We start from the raw sequence: 25,242 nt of genomic DNA, 5'->3' as shown, positions 1-25,242 counted from the left end.
GGACTGTGCTCACGCGTGGCTGAAATAAACATCTCTGTGAAACCCTTGCAAAGGCCCTTCCTGCTTCTTCACCTGCTTCACCTCAACAAGAACCTCGAGCACAACAGAGAATAAATATGCTTGAAGAAAGATAAACCAAAAGTGGTCCTTCTGCAAGAAGCAGAGTCGACCGTCCTCTGATGAAGGCATGTGACTTGGTCTTAAACACAGATGGAGATCTCTGGAAGAAGAGCCATTGTTAATGGGAAAAAGAACAAGTAAACAAGCTGGTTTGGAGCTTGGACATACAACTTCTCGAGACAGGGACAGAAGAAAATGTCAGAAATATAACTCCTCGGACAGAACAAACATGTTCTGCAGGTCAGGTAGACTGGGAACTGCACAGCCGTCCTTTTCCTCACTCTGCTGCAGATTTACTGCATGATTTTGGTCAAATTATTTCACATTACTCTGCCTTACATGTAAAACAGAACAAAGACCTTCAACAGCTACACAGTGCTTGGAAGTGACAAGAAGGGAATAGCTTTTAGAGACAACACAGTATACCTAGGAAGGCAACGTAACACAGCAGTGACAGAGCAGAAGAGGGTTTTTTGTAAGAGAACTCCACAGAGAGTAGCATGCATTTCAAACTCACAAAAATGACAAGAAACCATAATCAAGTTAGTTTAACCAATACAGAAAATAGTTACATGATAAATACCCTTACAAGAATTGCGAGACAAAAGAACAGTTATTTGGTAGCTGTAAACATGAGAGCAAGGCATGTAAATCAGTAAAAGAGAATAATGACTGCATACTCAAGTCCAGAATGTCCAGACAGCATTGCAGGATCTATTCTTCAGAAAAGGGGAGCTCATTGTCTGCAGAAAATTGTATCAAATTAAAGGATTCCTGGCTGTACATCCAAATATGGGCACTAAAAATTGTAAGCCATTTCAGAAGAGCCAGGCTAAAAATCTTACTGAGGTTGTATGGTGGTGGTGGTGGTGATGAAGGGGGTGAATTCTCAGTTGTAAAAGCAGGATATGTTTGGCTTGGCTTCTTTACTGACTGGAGGAAATGGAGAGAAAAACAAAGAAGCTGCACTATATTTGATAATGCTACCAGACAATCATCCAGATGTACACACTTCCAGTCACACTAATTAAATGTGGTGTGGAGCCATCCTGGGGAAATTGCATACCATTCCTTTAGAGTACCACATGCTTCTGAAATGTCTTGGTGAAATTCTCACTGCATCTGAGGAGCCACAGTGCTCCATTCCTAAGTAAAAAACGATTGGTCCTCCTGTATAATTGGTCCTCCTGGTGTGACCCAGCCAGATAGGTAACTTCATTCAAGGAGACAAAACATAATTCAGGCAGGAGTTTCAGCTAAGCCATAAATGAAAGAGGGCAGGCAGGCATCCCTGAGCAATAACCCAGCTGCACTTGGAGAACTGTTAATTCTGGGTGCTCTCCTCCACACAGCAGCTTTTGCCTAGAAAGTGGCTGTCAGTGGGATGTTTACAACCTAAGCAATGTGATACCTGGAAGCTGAAGAACAGAGGAGAGGGTCAGGAGTACCAGCCTGGCACAAGTAGCACAAGGATCCTGTTCTCAAGAGCAGCTAGCTCCTTGGTGTCAGCATTAAGGAAGAGCAATATTGCCCTTCAACCTTGAACACTGTTCATTTTAAACCAACCTAACTTACAGTTTTAATACACAAGACTCAAAAAATAGCTACTGTGGGGTCCAGGAAATGCTACCTGTTTTTTTTTCATCACCAGAAGACAACAGAATGGACTGTGCTCTGGAAATTAATTGGATCCCACTGTCTAAGCAAAAGGAAAGATAGTGCTCAAAAGGTGATTCTTTGTATGCTTTAGCCTTTTTGCCAACTGTCTAGGAAATTACAGTGCCAATTCCCTGACACAGTATTAAATATCACAATCTTCACCATTCCTGTTGATTATATAAGAAAAGGCAAGGTGACCCCTGTACGATATTCTAAAAGCCATTTCCCAAACATTTCATAACTGAATGCTTGAACTCATTTCAAATTCTTGCTACAAATTTTCATTTTTGAGAACAAAGGCTGAAAAGCCAGAGCTATTTGTGACTCAGTGGAAGGTCTCCTTCAAAACACATCATCTCACATTTCTCACCTACAACTGTGAAAAGGTTTGCAAAGCTGAATCCAGTGAGTCTGGATTGCTAGAGCTAGGCCAGAATTTTGCTCAGAGTTTTCATTTTCAAAGAACGAAACCAGAAAGCTGATAAATTTTTCTGGATTTACTAACTGTGTCCCGTGTAATAAGACCAGAAATTTTAATTCTCTCAACAAGATTTATTAGGTATTGGCAGGGATGCATATGGAAGTTTAGCATCCAGAGAAAAGCTATTCAACAGAGAGAGAAAAGTAAACTCAATGTGGTTCAAAGCAAAAACAAAAAGAATGAAGATTTGTGTGATAGCAGAGAATATACTTTGTTGTTCTATTAGGTTTTTTGCTCTAAGGCAGAAATATGATAGTCTGAATTTTAATAAGATATGGTAAAGTCTGTGATGTAGGGAGTCCAAAATGATTATTCTTCCTTCAAAAAGGACAGACAATGTACTACCCTACAATACTTGGTCTGTCTCTTCTTACAGTAAACATTGCTAATGCTCCTGGAGAGGGGCTGACCTTGCCAGCCAATTACATTATGCTAATTTGTCTGTTACTATAACTCCTACAGAGGCATTCACAGCTCAAAGCAGGACAGAGATTTATATTGTCTCTTCCAAGCTGCAGACTGTAGACGTTAATCTCTCTCCCTCCTTCCAGTTACAATTCCACATGGCAATATCTGCATGCAGTGCCACTGCACATTGAAAGAGACAGTTATTGCCAGCTTTATTCAACTTAGAAGACAAGCCATGGTCCAACTTTGCCCTTTCAGTAAGTGTTACTCTATCTCAGAAAGCCTGTGCTTGGTAACAGCTGTTTTTCTATGAAAACATATGGTTTCTCATATGCTTTTGAAAACACCACAGGAATGTATTTGCTTGCTAGATGCTAGTGCAGTGTCTCTACATCCAGCAACAAAATCATTGAAAGGAAGCTGAATGCTTTCTATGTTATACTCACGTATTGTAAAGATACCTGTTGTTTTAAAGCAGAGGAAAAAAAAATACATCCAGCTGAAAAGATTTAATGTAAAAATAAGGCTCATAATTTAGAGGTTATGTGCACTACAGTATTACTTGAAGATGGGATCCAAACACTGATCTTCTGCAGACATATAGCAAATAGCATGCTTCATGCAAGCAGTTTATAGTCCATGCTCCTTCATGAAAACAAAAGCTGGTGAGACCTGCTTCTTCTTACTGCTGGAAAGCTCAGAAACTTCCCTGGCATCTTTCAGCTGAGATATGATAAACAGAGTATCAACAACAATTGAGTCACAGCAGCTTGTAACAAACTACTGTTCTTCGAGTAAACCACAGTATTGACCTTTACATGCTTCTTTCCCTCCCTTCAAAATATTTAGGGCAAGTTAAGAGTATCCACACAGCCAGTCGCATGTCAGAGGAGGCAGAAAGTAGCTGATTTGTTGGGCTACTTTAACTCAGATGTGCACAGTCTAGGGTCAGGTTAAACTGAAAGCTAAATATTTGGGTAAATAAAGGTTCTGGCAATGGTTTTGAAACCTATTTCAACATCAGCTGACACAGAAACTGACATAAATATGCAGAAAGTTTTCCAAGTGTTAGAAAGACAGGGAAGTTACAGATTGGCAGGAAAACAAGAAAAATGCAAAAACATGGCTTATGACAAGGTCTTACAGAAATTTCCCTTTGGCACTGAAAATAATTCCACTAGAATATTTGTAGAAAAGAAAGAAAAAAATTCTATTCCATCTAGTTTATGCTGTAACACCAACAAAATGAAGAAAGCCATCCAGTATTACTGCCAGTCCTTCTGAACACACCAGTATCTAGGTGGTATTCCAGTACTTCTCATGTGACTTAGAAAATTTAACACCTGTCTCTTGACGGTGGTTAAACACAGGGTCACACCAAAAAATCTCCCGTCACACTGAAATGTTAATGTTTTATTACCTATTAACAGTGAGGGGGCACAGAGAAGCCCCCACAAATCTGTATCACTGAAATTTACCATTTCCAGCAGATCAGGTTGCAGTGCCGCCTGCAGTTAAAGCCCTGAGCCACAGGCTGGCTTTTAAGAAGGTGCTCAAGCACACGATGCAAAGAGGTCAGGAAAGCAAACGAATGGCAAGAACTGGTGAAACTCCTGTGACAGCTTGAGGCATGGCCCTCAGGCATCTGGTGGGGCCCTTTCCATGGGTTATGATTCCCTCCTCACAGTCTGGGAAAGGTAACACTTGCCTGGTGGGCACACAGGTCACTGTGAGGATCCAGCGTTTTGCAAACTACTGGCAGATGTGCAATAAACCCACGCTGACCTTCTTTCTGAAAGCAAGCAGCAACCAAAGACTTACTAATGTGCCCTGGGCATAGGACATGTAAGAAAACAGGTTGATTTCTTGTGCAACTGTTTCAACCAGCTAGGAATTAATGCACTAGGGACAAAAATAAAAAGCCCCCAGAGGAAACTAATACAGGATGTTTCACTGGAAACACAATGGTCTTAAAATGATACAAGCCAAGGGAATAGAAGTACACCCTAACCTGACTAAAAGATGTTTTGTAGTTGTCAAATAGAGGTATAACCTTGTTCATCTGGTTAGACACGACAAGGAAATTATGAAACCAACTTACAATAAAATCTTCTTAATAGTGCCCAGAGCTCTCAGACCCAGAAGGTAACTGAGAACATCTTTTACCCAAAGTGACTCTTAAAAGCTCAAATGAACAGGAAGGTCAAAAAGCTAAGAGTTTGAGTCATTGAGACAAAGTTTGTGTGTTGCACTGGTTGTCTGCAACAGAACAAAAATATCCACCATGAAATCATATTTGCTTCTTTTTCTGTTCACATATTCAGAAGGAAGGGGGAAGAATAAAATCAGATATAGACTGTCATTCAGAGGTTTCTAATCCTGATGAAACAATACAGTAACATGCTTTTGTTTGACCTCAATTTGCTATCCATAACTCCAGTTCTTCACCAGAAAAAGAAGAGGTTGATTTACAAATGCATGTCCAGTCTTTCTAAATGTATCCAATAGCTTTGTGTAAAAACAGGTATTTTCATAGAGCACAATGGTGTGAAAAGACATGTACATACAATAAGAATGAAATCAACTGCTTGAGGTATCATTCATCACATACCAAATAGAAATTAATAAAAATATTTATAGAACTACATTGTTAACCCGCATTTCTCTTCAGAATAAAAACTGGCTTTTCCATGAAGCCAGTTAACTTGCTCATAATGATCAACACATGATAAATCTCTGAAGTCTCCAAAATTAAATTTTCTACTCATTTTCCAGCTGATGAACAAAAGGAAACTGCTCTTCCTGCATAATTAATTTAGCTTATACTCCTATCATGAACAGTCCATACGAGGCTGTATCTATACCAGCTATATGACAAATTGTCATCTACGACCTTGTTGTGCATGTAGAACAAAAAATATTTTTAAAAAAAAACATTGAAAATCGCATTGCATATTCCAGAAACTTCAGCAAAAATTACCTCAACACTAGAGGTGATCTTAAATTATTTTACATACGGATATCTGTTGTATTAAGCAATAATTTCAAAATATGTAGTAAAAAAGAAGAGCCCAGTATGAAAATACATTGAAGTTTAAGCTTTCCAATCAGTTTAGTGGGTTTACATGAGCAAAATTGGTCTCTTCATGAAATTTCAATAATTTCTCCATTGCAGGTGTAGCTTCTGATTATTACTGTATTAACAATTACTGTCAGAAGCTTATCTGCTTGACAGGAGAAGGAGGATTTCAAATTACCAGAGTACCACATTGCTTTACATCCCAGAAAGGGTGAGGGTGACTAGCTGGCAGAGTTCATGGAAGTGACAGGGATCCAATCCAGACAATGTCTGTACAGACAGCACTGCAGGTTCCTTGGTTGCTCAGCTCTTTCACACTGCATTAATAGCCTTTGAATGCATCAACTCTGGAACAAGCAGAATTATTTTTTTTATTTTCCTGGAAAACATGTTGTGGTATTAGGTTAGTAATTTAATCTTGTTGGCAATATAATAGTTATGGCATAATCCTTCATGTTATAAAAGTAATTGCCATAATCATAAGCTACATTCAATTATTTCTTTTTTTACATTGCAGCTGCAGTGGTTTCCCACTCCCAACCTGCCATTCTGTTGCTGACAAGACAAGAAGGGGCAGAAAGCAGAGCTCACAAAACACTGCTACATCCCATCCCCTTCCCTTGCCTAATAGCAAGTGACTCCCCATCCCAGTTAATAAAGAGCTCCTTGTCCCTCCATTATGCAGTGTAATCTTTAAAAGATTACATTCTCATTTGGGAATGAGCCAAGAGCCAGTGGGAAATTCTCTAGTAAATTGGAAAGGGAGACAACAATATGAAGGGCAGCTGGATGGAAGCACATTTTTTTCAGGGCATTCCTATTCCTGGGCCCCTCTGGCATTGTTGAAGTCCTGCAGCCTCGGCTTTTTTCACTGCTCTGTTGTCAGGATAATGCTATTCAAGAAGAAGGGGATACAGATTAGCTGGTTTGAAGATGGAATGTGAGGAAATGAATATTGAAAAGTAGGAAGAAAAGAAGAAGAAAGCCCAATTTCTTTAAAGTCTTACCACCTTACACAAAAACAAGAGAAGAACATTTTGTTTCAAAACAATGTATTAAGTGTATCAACTCCAATAGCAAAATATGCTTTTTTTCCCTTCCCAACTGTCAACAAGAAGGCAATTTGAGCACTCCATCACTAACAGCATATCAAGTATGATTTTGAAAGGAACATTACCCTCACTGACTCTTTCCCCTTGCCTGCACCTTCCAACAGATGCATTTGCTTTGTGGAATCTACTTTCCACCCCACCCTACCTGTGATCCAAGATGGAGAAAACCACAACAACACAGGGCAGGCAGCCCTATCCCGTTTATCCCTGCACATGGAGGAATGTAAGTGAATGAGAAAGACAACTGCGCTGTTTTGTTGTGTTTTTTCCTTTCTCTTCGGGGCTTTTTTTATGAGGTGGGGTTTGGCTGGGTTGGTTTGGTTTCAGGTGGGTTTTGGGTTGTTTGTTTTAATTTGATTTGGGCCTTTTTAGTTTGTTTGGATTTTTTTTACATATATACACACTTTCATTGTTCTCCAAAATATTTTCTCCATAAATCACATAGATTTACATACCCAGAAAACTGGATAGCTGACTTTATTTGGTCAATGATGGCATACATATATTATCCCAGTACTTCATTTGGTTAGAAAATACAGAAATCTCAAAAAAAAAAAAAAAGAAAAAAGAGAGAGAAGAGAAGAGAAGAGAAGAGAAGAGAAGAGAAGAGAAGAGAAGAGAAGAGAAGAGAAGAGAAGAGAAGAGAAGAGAAGAGAAGAGAAGAGAAGAGAAGAGAAGAAGCTGTAACAAATGTCTTTTTTTTTTTTTAAGTGGTGGACCTTTTCTATCTCCCCCAGAAAAATAAGTTTTTAATCATAACATGAAATTATGATCGTTATTCCCTTTTGTGTTACAAAATTATTTATTAGGAAGAAGTAAAAAAATAGTTCTCACAGAAGGGTGTCAGAAAAAATTGGTTTACCCTTAAATTTCTGTTTATCCAAGTACAACTTTCTTCATCTGCAGGAGTCAACTTGCAATAGTTACCTTTTCTTAGTCATGGGAGGCAGTATTTAAAACACATTAAAATAAAGGATTGTTTGCAATTTAAAATCTTGGTGTTGGGAAGTCCTGATTCAGCAAACTATCTCTCTTCAGCAAACCCCTGCACACATGCTTGAAGTTAACCATATGTTTAAGAGCTATTGAAGTACATGGACTTTGGCCCCATTTCAGAAAATCAGTTATATACACATTTAACTGGCTGAGATGGATGAAGCAAAGAAAAGAAATTTGGATATAAGAGGTGCACCTGAAAAAGATTCCAGCCACGCAATAATCCACAAAATAAGAACTTATGTGCAGAGGTGTAATACACGTAATAGTTTTCCTCGTTTTCCTGAAACATATATGTTGGCATTTACATTTGCATGAGTTTACTGTACTGGAAAAAACCAGCATGAATGGGAAAGAGCCGTGGTTACTTTGTCATTACAGGAACAGGCCTTACACAGATGTGTACTTCCCAAGGGATGTACACAGAGATCTCAGAGATAAGACAGGAGTATGATGAGAGAAAGAATATCTAAGAAAAGATTATTAAGAAAGCAGAAGCATGAGCATCCAGACTGACCTTCCTTTCCACTTTTTCAGGGAAAAGCTATTCTAATACCCAAGATCAACTTCATGTCTCCTCTTCTCTTGTATAGCCACATCCCTTGACATCTCATTTCAACATTAGGCTGAGAAAAGAATTCTATTTCCTTGGATTGGGGGTGGAAGGGACAGGATGGGCATGGTGGGAGGAAAAACAAGTTTTACTTTTCACATTCTGCTCCCCCAGTTCTGCTAAGAAGTACATCACAGGAAAACGTTGATATCCCACTTCTTAAAAAACAAAGAGCTGTCTTTTTAATGTCTGCTTCATATGAGTGCTGATTTTTCACTCTATCTCTCTCGCTTGAACAGCCTCATGATAGCCTCCCTCAGATTTCTTCATGTCTTAGTAATATTATTTTCCTTCTTTTTCTGTGTGAATTTTCATTTCCATTTTCCCCACCAAGTCTGATCTGGGGTAGGAATACATCTTCTATATAAGGAAAAAAGAAGGGTACTTTCTTCCTTTTATTTCTTGCCCCCTTTACAACCCCCACCTTCTCACCTCTTCTTTCTTTCTCTCCTCTTTAGAACATCAGGGAGGACTCATCCAACAAAAAGAAGGAGAGACTGGCAAGACACCTTGTTTTTATTTCTTCCTTGATAGGAGAAGAAAAGGTAGGGCTAGGACAAAAATAAGCTGCCAGATAGGAAGGGGAGGAAGAGTAAGTATCTCTTAACGTAGGAAGGGGAAGCCATGTTGGCCTCACAGACACACACATACTTTAATTTCTGCTGAGAATAAGCTCAGAGACCTTCCCAACAAACTACTAATAGAGGACTTCTAAGATTTACTGAAAGCTGCTGTGGCACCTCTTACAGGCTCCACAGATTAGACTTCAACCTTGTACCTTAATGGTTTTTGTCACTGTTTCTTCCGTAGCTGTCTTTTATTTAGAAGGGGAAATTCTAACCTTCAGTAAGAAATACTGGTGCAAACTGACAACTAATGAAAAGGGAGAACACCAAGCTTGCATGACAAGACAACAAATTTCTCTATACACTACATTGTAAATATTTACTGAGACTCAAAGAAAAAAAATTCAGCAAAACCTTCAGAGAACAAATTTCCAAATAAATAAATAGCATAAAATCAAAAGGGTCACTAGTCATTTTCTGGAATTCCAAAGAAAGAAAAAAAAAAAAAAACCTTTTCCAGGCTCACAATGATTTTCCTATCCACATTAAGCATATTTTTCTATCAAGATTTCTCTTAATAATAGTATGTCACAAAGGATCATTAGGCAGGAAAAAAGGGTCAGAGCAAGGATAACAAAGATGAAAAGAAAACTGCTGAGAGTTCACCTCTGCTGTTTATTTTGAGGCACACTTAAGATTCGAGTCGGAGAGTCCTAATTGTATTCAAAGATTTAGTTCTCTAAAGAACATAAACAAAACTAGCAAGGGGTATCAGCCAGAATAAAGCTTTCTTCATAATCATAGAGTAAGGTCAGCTTTTGTTTGTTCTTTTATATGATAATCTCCACTCTTTTGTGTTGACATTTAAATGTTTTAAAATCAAGAAAATAAGTATCTGAAAACTAATGGCCTATTTCTGCAGGGGCAGCTGTTTTAGCATGTTCTCATATTTTCTAGCTTCTTTTGGTTGTGCTTTTCTTATGAAGCATTTTAAAGCTTTGACACCTAATCTAGGTTAGCATGCTCTGGTTAGCAGCTTGTATCCATTGAAAAGCAAGGCAATAATCCATCTAGGTTTAGGGCTTTTTCATAGGACTGATGCAGAGCTGTGTCAATTTTAATGTCATGCTATGGAGAGTGCATGTAGCTCTCTCCACTTTAGAGGATTAAAAGTGACCTCTCTTACCAAAATCAATAAGGGCAGCTTGCTGTGACTAATAGGTTGTAGAAATTCAAAAGAGACGGTTTGTAACACTGAGTTCATTCTCCCCGTGCCTCTCTCCCCACCCAGCCCCAGACTGGCGGGCAGAGCTGCACTTTGACATGTATATTCACATGGCAACCCGATGTCTTTTCCCTTCCCAGGCACCAGACCGAGCCACACACAGTTTACTCACATTTCAGGGAAGGAATAAAATTCTGATATTTATTAGATAATAGTGGACTTGGCAACTTTTGTAGAGAAGCATGTGAGAGAGAAACCAGAATGAGGAAACAGTTAATATGTATAATTTTTACCTCCCTAGTATGCTTTTTAAAAGGCCCTACTTTTACATATTAGCAGGACATCAACAACTACCCAGACACTTCACATCACATCATGAGCACAGTTGGTTTGTTTCTGGGCTCTGGGCAAGGCTTTTCTCCCTTCAGATCTTTGCCTAGTTGTAATAGGTTAAAAATTTAAATTCCATTAAAGTCAACGAAACTGCCCCAGAGATGTATGAGACTATACATCCCACTCTGGCGTTCATTAACTGCCATCACATGTGACCAGTTGTTCTGGCTTATTTCTTCTCTCTACTGTTCCTTTCTTTACTCTGAAGTATATCAGATTTAAAAGTTACATTTGTGCACTTCTGGAAATGGGACATGCTACAGCACGCACACAAGCACACACAAGCTCACTTTACAAGTGAGTTTTCAATTTTTCAGTTTCGTATTTTGTAAGCCTAAAGAACACTATAGCAACTCAGATGTGGATCTCCCACTTTTTCGTGAAGATATCCTTACTCTATTGGATGTTTCTGACTTCCAATTTATCCTGCTTGATGTACAAATTAGAAATACTTACCCACAGTTCATAGCTTGTGGACATTTTCTGCACCTAACAATCACCATCATTGTCTTTATGCCAAAAAAACAAGACTTGCCTTGGGGGAGCAAGGGAGAAAAGAGGCTGAAGTTGTGGGAGGAACCCAACTGTAAAGGTTTAGGAGTCCCTAAGGAGGTTTATAAATAGTTGACTGCCATGTGCAAAATGTGAAAGAAACCCAGTCAGCAAAAGAGCTGTTGCTGTTTTGAAATCTTCTAACTACATCTATTTAGGCAGTAGACAGTGTTATAAATAAACAATAAATCAAGAAATTATTAGCATTTGAATTTTGGCAAGATAATAAAATGTGTAGGGGTATAATCAGCAAATAATAGGAAAGATCTGCAAGCAAACCCACCAATTAATGATAAATAGGACTTGGCTCTGGATAACTTCACCAATGTGGATCTCATTAGATGGCTGTGGAATCTGTTCCTGCAGCAGCCCTCTCCTAGTGAGGGAAAGGTGAGGTAACCGAAATGTCAGCACACCCAACCCTCACGGTTCTTGGGTTCCAGGATTGTAACCACCTGGGCCAAAATGACAACCTTATGCTGCTGTGAAGGCCATGCCATGGTGTCCCAGTCTTTAATCAACAGGTTTCCTTGCCTCAGCTTTTGGACAATTGCTCTGCAATCCCCTCTCAGCAAAGGAGACCAAAAACACTCAGCTTCACTCTCTGGAGAGAAAGAATTCTTCTTTCTTATGTTCACCTTCCTTTATTAGCAATACCTCTTAAAGAGAGAAATGCCCCCAATTAAGCAATATCACTTAAACAGACAAATAATTTGCACACCAGGCAGGGGGAAGGGAGAGGGGAAAGAGACCCTGCCTTATTAGACTAGAAACAGACACACCACGTTAATACGAAGGATCAGCATATGGTTCTAATAGGCTTTCTAAAATGATTTATCAGCTGTGATTAAGCCCTTGACCAGCATGTCTATCTTCATAAATAAAGGAAAAGTGCACCTTGCTCTGAAGTGTATCAGCAGTATCTTATTACCCACCCAACCATGGAGACTGCAGCCCACTCTGGGGAGCAAAGAGCTCGTGTTTAATAGCAGAGCGTATGCTCTAAAGAGACTGCCAAGATTTAGGGGCTTTACCTAACAGATAGACTTATAAAAATGCCACTACAGGAAAGGTTTATCCCTTTTTCATGTGCCATCCAGTCCATGCTGCTGAAACCTGAATTGGTAACAAGGAAGCTGTGCCATTAAAAACATTCCAAGGAAGACCAAGGCAAAAGGCACAACTTTGCCGTGTTGCTGTGGAAAAAAATGCTAGAATGAAATCAGATAGGCCTCCTTTTGTTGCGGGTAGCCAAAATACAGAAAACATAACAAACCTCCAAACATTGCAAGAGGGTGACTCAGCTTCTTTGGGACAGAGACATTAATAAGAAGAAGGAAAGTGGACTGTCCTGACTGAGCTCTGCAGGATGATTCATCAGCTGGAATTCAGAAGAACATGGAAGGATGATGGTTAGGGAGGTTTAGCTGAATCAAAAACGTATGCCCTCAAGAACTGCCTTTCTGCATAATATAGGCACTTACTGCTGGAAAAACATGCAGGTTTTCTCCTTGAGTATGAGGATCTAAACCTATAAATCCGCTCAAAAGTCCATTCAAGATAAGATAGACCTGCTTGCCAGCAGAAGATAAGATGTTGTACCATCAGCAACAAGCCTAAATTAAAGCCTATTCTTGTGAATATTTCTGCAAGGTCATGAACAGTTTTATCTTGACAGCTTTCCTGTGCCATTATGCAGAAAGTGTCCCTTTTATACCAGAGTTCAGTGTGGCACCTAAGTGCCTGGAGATAGATATGTGCTCAAAACAGGACTCACAAAGCTGGGGACTGAAGCGCCAACTGTGGAGCTGCCATCCTTTAAAATACAACAAACCACCACATGTCTACCATGAAATCTGTGAAGGTTAAGAAGTTAAAATCCAGCAAGCCTACCCATATGGAGAGAGGAGGAGAGCATTCTTCCTGTCTTTAGCAACACTGAACAACAGCTGATAAATCTTTAACACACATGGTCTGTGGGATGCCCTATGCTGAGACCAAGGAGATATGGAATCAATCCGAGGCTCTGCCACAGACTTCCTGTGCAATTTTCAGCATGTCACTTGAGCCCAGATCCTTTATGGTAGCTCTCTGATTTACTCCTGCTTTGTTTTAGTGAGAGCAAGGCACCAAAAAGTCTTCGAGAGTGTCTATGAATCTTTTGGGGCCACGCTGCTAAAGAGATTTAGGAACCAAATGAGACAGAAAGCTGCTCTCCTTGGCAGAATTGTAGAGAGGGCCCAGATACCCCACAATCCTCACTCCATATGTATGATTCCTTCATAAGCTCAGTGTCATACTATAAAGGAGCTCTGGAAAGCAATGTCCTCTGAATTATTTTTGTTTCCCTCAGAAAATAAGAGACAGAGCGTTTACCTTCTTAATAGGAATACTGCAATAGTTAATTTTAAAAAAAAAGGGGTATTGCAAGCCAAAAAATGAACCCAAAAAGCACATCGATAACCTGATGCAATTAATGTATATGAAAACCCAGAATAACCCTCAGAAAAATTCAGATACAGTGTATCTTTCCAGTACTTCAACATCACCCAGAAAAAATGCTTTGTTGTGAGGATGCTTAAATCTTCACAGATACAGATGTTATATTTAGAGTATAGGAACTTTTTGAATGCAGGGTGATACTTCGAAATTTAGAGTTTTGAGCTATCACCTTGACAACAGCTTAACTGATTGATAAAGTAACAGCTTGAAGTTATTACAATACATACAACAGTGGTACCCTGGCCCTTAAGCACTGTATTAACATAAACAATTTCTAGTCTTACTTTGTGTCTACTATGACATACTGAGTATCTAAGATACTTAATCTCAGTGGGAAAATAAGAAATCAGAGGGCCTTTTGACTTAAAAAAATATGGATGGTCTTACATCATATTTAGACAAATGCAGGGAAAATGTACATTTATGATAGCATAGTGGTTTTTTTATCAGAATACTATGTATTTAAACATAGGTCTTTCCTTCCATTGCACAGACTGTCAGACAATGAGTCAAAAGTGCTCCAGAAGCAAGCTTATGAGTTTGTTGGTTTGCATTATTTCAGAAGTGAAATTCAGCCCTTTCAGAGCACTTGCCTCTGAAATGTCTACCAGCACACTGCTCTTCACCAGGACCCTACTGAGGTTTCAGAGTACTTACAAGGGAAAACTGGGGCTAATTTGTCACCCATCAGCCAAACAACCACCAAAATGAACCCTTAATCCCTGTTCTTCACCAAGGGAGTGCACTGCCAGCATTACCACATAGCCTATTAGTATTACAGTGCAGGCCTCCAGAACCCACACTTACACAATGTGATTTATCAACATATACATATTTTTTCTTCTCATATAAGGGTACAGTATAACGCTTTCCTGGCTAAGGGCTCCATTTACTGCTAGTTTCAGCTGCTGTAATGTCAACTATTAAATAGAGGCAAAATCTCTTATGATTTTTCTGTATTACTTTTCAGAAGAGGGGAAAACCTATGGGCTAGTTACGCATTGCATACAATCTAAACAATATGTGGAACCGAACTATACTACTCTAGAGACAGATTCTGTCATTTCTAGCTTGCTTTGAATTAAATCATCTTCCCTGTACTCATAGGCTACAGTACCAAACTATGGCATCCAGTAAACATTTGCAAGAAATTTCTTCTGGAGGTCAGAGAGTCACTGAGTTCAACGTGAAATAGTGACATAAGCTAGACAAGTGCATTTTATCTACTTTCTTATGCTGAGACACAGAAATGTATATATGCAAAGTAGAAGGAGATCCTAGAAGGTACAAACCAAATATATCTTTCAAATACACACCAGGCTTTAGAATAATTCCTTGTTTAGCACAACTAAACTGGATACTCAGGCTTTTTATTCCTACTGCAGATTGAAATTATTTAACCACTGAAGGCTTTATGTTCTTCTTTATTGGACTGCTTCAATTTGATGATGCTTTTCTAGCTGTGAGATGCCTGTCTTAAGACAGTATACTTAGAACATGCATATTAGGCCATGTAGAGGACTAATGAGTTTCCTGAACTGACACTAAAGAGCCCACATAAAAACTAAGCTGTAATTGAGAATAGCCATTTCTCTGCCTCTTTTGCATAATTTACACATTATCTTGCGGCACTGAACACTGGTTAGAAGATCTCAAACTTTCAGGATAAGTCTTAGGAAGTGATACATCCAAACTCCAGCATACAAGGAATGTGATTTTTAACATGCCCTCATGTTGAAAATATTCAGCTTGCTATTTGTAAAGGCTATATGATGCAATGCTCTACTTACTACAATCAGCATATTTTCACTTTTTCTCATTTCACAAAGGGAGATCAGGCTAGATGCATTTTAATGAAGTGGGTCCACTAAGCTATTCAGAAACAAACCCTGACTCTTCCCATCTCTGACATTCTCCTCTCAGCACCAACTCAATGCTCAAAACAAGATGTGACAAGAGGGCCTATCCAGTAGCAGCAAAGGTCATGTGTTTGCAATTACAACCCACTACAAATGCTTTGGATACCTCATGTTCCAAGCAGTGTAAGCCTAAAGCCTGCAGCCAGTGGGCTAAGGTGGTCGTGTGATCTGCCAGCACTACCTGCCTTGTTGAGTTGGGTTGCAGGCTTTGTCTGGGTCTCAGCTGTCAACTGCTCTCTGCCTCAAGCTCCCAAGAACTTTAACATTTACAATTTTTGCAAGTAGAAATATAGTGTAGGTATGCTGTTACCTGTGCTAATTTTGGTAGTGGATTTGGGAGGTAGGACGCTTGTGTCAGGAGGAGTGCTGTCAAGAGGATGGAAAAAGTCTCTTTGTCACATGCTTATCCAGATGCTGATTGCTCATCTGTAGCATCCCTTGCATTTAGGGAGCAGGCCTTTCTCTGGGAGAGACTTCCAGCTAATATAAGATGCTATAAACAGCAGAGAAGCCAAAAACAACTGACAAATTCACTTCCATTTATTTTTCTCAGATTTATTTTTCTCAGTTCAGGTCCTGGAGGTCATCATCATTATTATTGTTCCTTGAGTCCCCTCAGTCCCCAAGCAAAGGCTAATCCACACACATTGTCAGAGGTGGTCCCTGACAGATGATCTTACAACCATAAGGCATACCAAGTATGGGAGGCATAAAGAGACACTCCTTCTACTTTACACATGAGCAACTGCAGCAGAAGGATGTCAAGTGATTTATTCCTGGATAAGAAGCTGGGATATTAATGCAAGTGCTTTCCACTCAATAGTACCGTTACAGCAAAAGGTACACATGGTGTTCCTGAACCCATGCACTCACAGCTTCACAGCTAATTTGGAAAGTCACCAATCTGCATATCCAGCTTCATCATAACAAATTCTCACAGATTTTCTATGGGGTCCCACTCAGAAGATTTAAAAAAATTTAAAAAAAGAAAGAAAGACAAAAAAATGCCACTACTTGAACTTCATCCTCTGACTTTTCAAATTATGACTCTCAAGGAGCAAAAAAAGCCAATGAGAAATGAAAGTGTTTTTCTGTTACAAGATTTCAGTGTCAAGCTGTGTGCTAAGCCACAGTGATATACTAAAATAAACAAAACTATTTCTTTCAGAGTCCAGAGAAATTAATATGACCAAAAATATTTTTGGAAGACTTTTCTGTGCAGTGAGTAAGATTTCCATGCAGTTAACCTTAGTCTCCATGTGTTGGTAGGTCCATTAGGCCAACACTACATCACACTCATATTCCAGGGACAGGCTGTTAGAAGCATTTCCTTAGGGATAGCTGCAGCCCGAGGAGTCTCCTTCTGTCTTGGCCTTTGTCTCTTGCATTTGTGCAAAGCCCTACTGGGGCCTGCTTCAGATTCCTATCTGACAGTCAGTCAGTAATGTAAGAATGAGCACACAGCAGAATAATTGGAAACACAGAGCAAATGTTACAGGTTAGCCAGCTAGTGGGACTTATGCCCCTTTTTTTTTCCTTTCCTTTTTTACGCCCTTTTTTTTTTCTTTTTTAATTTCCCACCCCCATGAGCACTTATTTGCTCTCTGGAGATCACCAATGGCAGCTGCAGGGGTTGGTGGGAGGGCAGAATAAGATTCCCAGAGACTGCTAAACAGCTGGAATTATCAGGTAATTTGATGCCCTTGTCTAGGTTTTTATCAGATTTTGCAAATATCCCTCACAAGCTGAAATCTCTCTGCAACATCAAGCGCTGCAATTTGTGGCTTACTGCACTCAGGTCCACCTCAGTGGATTTCTCCTCATCTCCTACTCCTGCAAAATAAGCACCAGGCACAGAGAACAACTTAGAAATCCTCTAATGCACAAAGAAGTAGGAGTGTACAGAAATGTTCTCCCTGATTCTAACTAAGACTCCTCTCTGCAGCACCTAAACCACAACATTTTTACCAAGTCTATAATTAGACACATTTATCTCAATACATGGCTATTTCCTAACATTTGTCCAACACACAAACCTGTGAGGGTCAGTCTGTGCTATTTTCCCAATACTTGACCAAAACTTGAACTCTCTCACATTTGGACACTCTTATTCCTTGCTCAGCATACCATTACAGCCTCTCTCCTCCTCAGTCTGTCCCAGTTTCTTTCCTTATGAACCAAAAATAAACCATATCTAGACTTCCTTCCATGTAAGCCAAAACCAAGCTGCTCCTGGACTCCCTTCTCTTCCTACAAGCCTCCTCTCCCGTTCTGCATCTCAGCAAGCAGCTTTACCTCTTTTCTTGCTGGCCTCTCTAGTGCATTAGGCCCTTATAAAATTCTTTGAAAAATTTAACAACACTCTAGGATCCCTGAAAACACTCTTAACTATGTTTGAGTACAGGAGTACACTTACATACAAGGTGGCCTATATAATTCAGCCAAAACTTCAGAGTACTGACAGAATAATTTCAGAATAAACTAAAATAATACTAATTGAAAACGGGATGTGTTATCTACTAGGTATTTCAAGTCAAAGTTTCCCAGCTCAACTTGAATGCTTTGTGAGAAATACAGAAACACAATAAAGCTGATATTGATCATAAATAAATCCAAGGGCCTGCCATGTTGTGGAGGAATTAAAAAAAAAATGAAAAGAAAAAAGTTTTACTCTTAAGTAAATTCCCCCTCATAAACCATATTTCCCTGTAATGTATTTGAGCCAGTTTGCAATCCTCACTTCAAAGATGATATAATTTTCCCAAGCCTCTCCCTCCAGAGGTGTGTGGTTTGTGTTATAGTTTACTTAAAAGCAGAGACTTGGAATCAAACTCTGGCAAACACAGTTACACTCTTTTTTTTTATTATTTAATACTGGGGTTTTGTTTGTTTGGGGTTTTTATTTCTGTCAACTGCTTCAATAGTTTTAAAAAGCATGTCACAACTTATAGTGCCACCTAGTTTCTAACCAAAAGGTTATCAGGTAGTAGAGCTCAATCTGCTTTCTCACAGATTAAAGGACACTTCCTTTAACGTTTCAAGGAATCAAAAGGGGATGAAGGGCTTGGTGTGCTCACACTCACCCTTTTGTTGTTCTCTTCTTCTTGTGCCTTCCTAAACTCGTGCTCTAGGGAGCAGTCAATGTCGTTGAAGAGGCCGACTTCCTCACAGTTCTTCAGAAAGCGTGTTGGTGTAGGAGTCTGATCTGAGAATGTGACAAGAAATGATCATTGGTGCTTAATATCAAAAGGAGAGGGAGACAATTAAATAGCCTTCCAGGAAAAGAGAGGTTTTAACTAAATTTCTCTTTGCCTTCCCACCGCTACCTACCACATCATCATTAAAAAATCCACCCAGCGCTGAATTTCAACTAAACCCTGCGGGCAGCCAGGGCTTGCCATCAATGTCCAAAACCAGGCAGCAGCCATCATTTGGGCAGAAAGACAGCAGCATGGGCTTTCCCAGGGCACATAACACAAGTGCACCTCCTTAATGTGTGCAAATGGTCATTAGAACTCTCTATAAACCTCCAAAAACAGGGGCATGCAGAACAACACACAGTACATCTTGCAATGCACTTAGATCACAGCATGCATGTTAACTGCTGTGGATACACACGAGTTAATGCCTTCAAGTGCTCAAAACATACACATACTCAGCAAAAAAAAGCAGCCATTGCAAGAAGTTCTGCTTCCAACACAATTTTTAAGGAAGAGTTAAACATTTAGAAAAGCTATGAAAAGTGAAATTCTGGCCATGATGAAGAATTCTTTTGTATTTTATACCTAAAAGTGTTGACAATACATGCAAAACCATGAAATTTGGAGGAGAAGAAAATTTACTGCCTTCATCTCTAGGTCTTTCTGCCCTCTCAAATTTAATACAAGAAGGTCAGGATTCTCTTTAATGCCACAGGCAGGAGGGACTGAGTAAATTACAAGGTTTTCTGACACCTTTTCAAAAACCAGCAAGACAGACAAGCTAAATTGCCATGCAGACCGTAGTTTCAGGGATGACCTTGGCTGGTCTTTCTTCAGGAAATGAAAAATCAAGCCCAAATTTGGGAACCAAAGAATCCTCAAAGCACAGTTCTGAGGCACCTCTATTCATTCTGAAGCTAGCTCCTAATTACTCCACCTTGCCTCTTTCTTCCCAAGGCTCTGTTCCAGCTCGAGATGCTTTGTACCTGATTTTACAGAAAGACTGGGCTCACTTTGTTAAAAAATAATCTTCAGCCTAGTCCTTGAAAACTACCTATTGTTTGTATTTCATTCTTTAAAGAATGAAAATTCTGTCATACTAAACCCCGACGCCCATATTGGGTCAATTCTGACCTCAGAAAAAAGCTTCCCACTTCAGCGAATAAAAAATTGGTTTCTTGCACCTAGCTAAGCTGGGTCAAGTTCTAATATTACCCCCTTAGAGCAAATAGCTACACAGTGAACTGACACAATGAACTGTACATGATCAGGATAGAAATGCACATCAGCCCTTAATTAAGCAGTACAAAAGCAAGACATGCAAAAGAAAATTAATTTTTCACTTGGAAACTAAGGAAGAGGATCAGCCTCCTCCATTATAAAGCCAGGAGAAGCAAATTTCCACCTGTATCAAGCATGGTCCTCCAGGTTTGACTTTCTCAGGTAATCCAAGGGCAAAGACACTCATTTGCATTTATATTTCTGATGGAATATCAGAATCAAGGCCTTAATGTTAAAATTATTTTTTCATTTCTTTTGGCTTGAGCATCCTACTTATGAGCTTAAAGGAAACAAACTTCAAGTATTTGGGAATGCACACATTTATCTATAAGCTTTCACAGCTAACTACTCTATTACCAGAGTTAGAAACATAACTTTCTAAGAATCCTGCAAGAACTCAGCATAAGAAGATGAGTCAACAAGGTGCTGGCATTGATGGGAGATGAGGGCACTCAGCACTTTACAGATCCATATCCTAAATAAGCAGTGCCAAACAAATCTCTAGAGTAGCCTCAGTAAACTCAGCAGATTTACACCAGGGTTGGTTTTGGCCCTGGGACTGGAGCTCGTACTGGAAATGAAGTGCACTAAAATGCAAGAGGAATAGATTTAATTTCCAAAAAGGATTAAATGCTCCTTTCGTGAACAACATCATTGTTTTTTCAGAAAATCAAAGACAATTGTTGCTAAGCCTTCCTGGACACGAAGGGCACATTAGTATCTGAATGTGAGGTAAATACAGGAAATATTTTATTCTTAGAAGTGGTATATCCGTATCAAATAAGCAAGGTGTCAATTTCATGGCCAAGATGAGAAATTATGGTTTCATAAAGAAGTTGATGCCACCACTTTCACTAGAATCAAAAATCCTCGGTTTCTTCAGAGCTTCTTGGGCCCAGAACTGACCAAAAAAAAAAAAAAGTATCTCATTGAAGTAAATCCATTTTAACAGTGAAAAAAAGCAAGCCAGAGCAAGAATGATTTCAAATGCACAAGGGCCTCAATGGCTTCTTTTCTCTGCTCATACTGAAAGTCTATCTTCTGAAACACAAGATAACCCACGGTGTTGCCTACAGTTGAACTTTCCAATTAAATATCTTAATATCTCAAAAGATCAAAACTGATAATGACACTGTTTACTCCACCTACATATTGAGATGGTGACCTTATTTTATTACCTCAGTCTCCCCATACTACTACTGTAGTTCCTATGTTCCAGAAATCAGACTGGCAGAAATTCACATCAAGATTTTTGTTAAAGCAGGTAGCCCCTTGTTTCTCCCAGCTGAGGAAGGAGCACCACCAACCAGCCAGCCTAAACTTCATCCACAGACCTCCTGGAACTCAGCTCAGTCAGATGTAAAACAAGACCTGCCTTTCTATTCTAATACTTCAGCCTTCAACATTCACAGAAACCAGAAGGCCACAAAACCTCTGTGTGAGAGCAGAACTGATAAAGATCCAGACTTTAAAATATTGAGACTGTCTAGTAAAGTAGTAACACTGCACATCCACTGGACTCATTGGTTTCAGGATTTCAAGGCTACCAAGTCTAATGAGCTTGATTTGCTCTTGAGCAACCAACTATTGTGCCTCTGTAAAACACCACTTCTCCTTTAGGATCTGGGCAAATTAGTAGAAGAAATTACTGTCAACACTACAGTAATTCTTTCACCTAGATAAGGCAAGCCTTTGTGTTTTAATTGGGAAGACTATCACAAAGGAGACCCTAGCATAAGCTACAAAATCAGGTCTCCCAGAATTAATAAAATGTTCCTAATTCTCAGCACTTAAAAATGCATTAATAGTTCCAACAGCTTGTGCCTGACCTCATTGTTCCCTGTTGGTACAAACAAAGCTTTTGTTGCTATCACCAGCGCCCACAACTATTGCAGACTCACTGAGAGCAGGGCTCTGATTTGTTGCACTTCAGCAACTGGATGAGGCAGACCCATTTGGACCAAAACTCAGACAGAGCCAGCACCACTCTCAGCATTCCTGCTGAGGACACACTTTAGGTAGGAAGCAGGCACATTGCTACTCACACAACCCAGGATTCTAATGCCACAAACTGTATTTTGTATTGGCAGCTTGGGATACAGGATTATCTAGGTTAACCCAGGATACCTGCCTGTTACACTGATCAGCTATCCCAACCCAGTCCCATTGTTTAACATGTAAAAATCTTTCCCTCCTCAACTAGTTCCATCCCCTATAACTAGTTTACTGTCCTTTGAGGTGTCTAACTCTAGGCTTCTGTCACTTCCTAGGTAAACCTGACACCTGATAATTACTTAGGAAGTTTTTTCTATCTCAGCTTTATCACCATTTTAAACAGAGATTTTGTCAAGCTTCAGACTAGGCAATGAAAATATTGTTCAGCCTATTACTCAGGGGAATAATCAGCCTCTCTGATGCCATGGTCATGACCAGAAAGGCAGCAAGAAACAAAGTTTAAATAAGTCTCAAAAATGTAAATGGACAATATATAAGCCCCAGAGCAAGCCCAAATGATCTCACCTGTGCAGATCCCAAGTTAACCTACTGTATCTTACAGGAAGGGATTTCACATGCACCCAGCAATCATATTCTGACCAGAATTTCACATACTGTGTATATTTTAGTTGCTGACTTTTGAAAACCTGTCCTGGTGATACCTGATGAGGTTTTCAGACTCATTAAAAAAAATGTATATGGTAAGGCAAAGGGGAACTTGAAATCTTCAGTAAAGTCAGAAGATTCCATTATGTACTCACGCTGTTTGGCAGTTCATGGGGGTTTCTTTGTTGGTGGTGGCTTGGGGGTGTGGGGATTGAAATAATAGTCTCAGAAAAGACACTTGGTCTCAATACACTGTTTTCAAAACAACAGCTCAGGAAACACAACATGAGCTTGCAATACAGAAACCTACTTGATTCATCCAGAATGAGTTTTGCAAAATCACCTTGAATTCCTGAGTTTCAGCCCTCAAAACACAAAGGGAAACTTTAAAGCATGTTACCAGTTTAAAAAAAGCCCTGGAGAACCAAAGGACCGTTATGTGAAACAAGCTTTCATTTTGAGAAAAAAAAAAAAAAATTAAAAATTCCGATTTGGTAAAAGATACCTAAACAGCACAGCTCCAAAGAGTGTAACTTGATTCTTCATTTTTCTTTCAAAGAAAAAAATTGTTTAGTCTGATGTGCAATAATAATAGACATTTGGCTTGTTCAGCTGCGGGCTCTGTTGAAGTTATACACTTACCCGTGTTTGTACTTTCCTACAATGATAACAATGTCACAGTAATGGGGCTAGCACAGAAATTTGAAAGGCTGCCCATCAAGCAGCCACAAAGACAGAGGAATGTCCTGAGAAGTTCAGAAAGGTTTCTTCATTGATTTCACAGCTTTCTACCCAAGTGCACTGAGGAGCTCAAGATCAGAACATATCAACCAGGTGGAGAAAGAGGAGAGCAAGAAGTGCACCCAAACATAGATGGTGAAACTGCTCCCACCCAGATGAGGGCTACCAAGAACTTCACTGCCTAAATATGTACTCTTTAAAGGACGGGTTGGACTTTCCTGGATAGGTACACATACTGGGTACAACTAATTTTTAGTCTTCTAGTCACTCTGAAACTGACCAGTAAATGTAAGAAGGTGTTTCATTTCATTTTTGATAAAAGCAAACAAGAAAACACACTACAGTATGAGTTCTTACGCCCAATCATTTTGCACTCCTCAAAATTCATGCCCAGATAAACTTCTCTGTGTAAATTACAAGGAGTAAAAAATTAAGGCAACCAAGGGTGATGTAAATTATTTCACTGACACAGGCATTACCTGGGAAAAGGAACACATTTGCACTACCATTATTACAGGCACTTCTTCCATCTAGAGAAAACTGTTTCTACCTCCACAGTGGGCTTTATCAGCAAAACTCTAGACGATTTGGTTTCAGTAAATAGAATGAGGAAGGAAAAAAGGTTTCTATGTAGATAATCCCCAGCTCCTAAAGTTCAGTTCCACAGCGCTTTTAGTATTTCCCTGGAGGAAACAATCTTTTCCGCAGACATTAATATTTTGGTGTTTAAACACAAAAGCTTTGTCACACAACAAACTGTAAAGTTTCAAAGCAATGCAAACACTGTTCGCTCAGCACAACAGCAAAGAGTTGATACCTAATTCAGTCAATTTAAAGTTGCCTGCAATGCTGACTAGCATGCAAAACTTACATAAGATATTCTGTGTTATCTCAAACAGCTCTTTTTTAGCTGGAAAGATGGAAATGGAAAACATCAATTACTCTCTATCCATACTCTTAACAAGACTTTCTAACAAACAAAAATAAAATACATTCAACATAGGGGAACAAATAGCATTAATTTGAAAAGACAGAATTGAGTTGTCAAGTTGTGCAACAGAAGTATCACTTCCATTTTAGTGCAATGCCTCTGGTGAATTTTCCTGCCTTTTATACAGTCAGAGAACAGAAAGCTGTTTGGTGTACATGGGTACCTGGAGTTTCTGAATTGGTTTGAGAGATTGGTTCACCAGATTTAATATAACTTGTTTTTCTTAAGCCAGCATGAAAAAAAATGATAGAAAACATAGTGAAGCTAGTTGATAACTCAGAAGCTCCTGGAAAGACATACCTGATAAATCAGCACAGCACCAATTGTTGCAATCAGGCCATGCACCATCATTTTTAGACACTGACCCACCTACATAACAACATATAATTTCACATATAACTTTATTTCTTCCTTAGAAGCTGATATTTCAGACCCAAATACAGATTCCACACAATAAACAAGTTCCTTCTTCCCAAGTCATATTTTTCCCAAGTCGTAGTTTCTAAGATGTCTTGTACAAGACCAACAGTTTCAGTGCCTACTTCCAGGAAAAATTTACGGAAAACATGTTTAATGTGTGTTAAATATTACTGATACTATAGTGAGCCCAGACTGGGGATTAAGCTATCTCTGTGAACAGAGTAGATAATTCTAATGTCTACCTGAAAGCATACAGTGTGTTATTTTTCATGGCTAATTGCTAATAATAAATGGATCATGCACAACAAATTAAAAGATAATATACAACACACTGGAAAAAAAAAATAGAAAGTCTGACTTCTAGGTAGCTCAGGAGAAAGAGG

General features: G+C 39.2%; 1 protein-coding gene across 2 annotated transcripts in view; it reads right to left on the bottom strand.

Moving 5' to 3' along the window:
- The window catches only part of CREB5 (cAMP responsive element binding protein 5), a 257,254-nt gene that overhangs the window by 183,514 nt on the left and 48,498 nt on the right, over window positions 1-25,242 (bottom strand). For both annotated transcript variants that reach the window (XM_014893990.2, XM_088163530.1), the window contains one exon: window positions 18,709-18,830. In XM_014893990.2, the coding sequence (XP_014749476.1) occupies window positions 18,709-18,830 (122 nt within the window). The remainder of the gene's footprint in view (window positions 1-18,708; window positions 18,831-25,242) is intronic.

Source organism: Sturnus vulgaris, chromosome 1 (assembly GCF_052056855.1).
Source record: "Sturnus vulgaris isolate bStuVul1 chromosome 1, bStuVul1.hap1, whole genome shotgun sequence".
NCBI lineage: Eukaryota > Metazoa > Chordata > Aves > Passeriformes > Sturnidae > Sturnus > Sturnus vulgaris.
The sequence above is the reverse complement of the archived record's forward strand: the minus strand, read 5'-3'. Positions and strand labels throughout refer to the sequence as shown.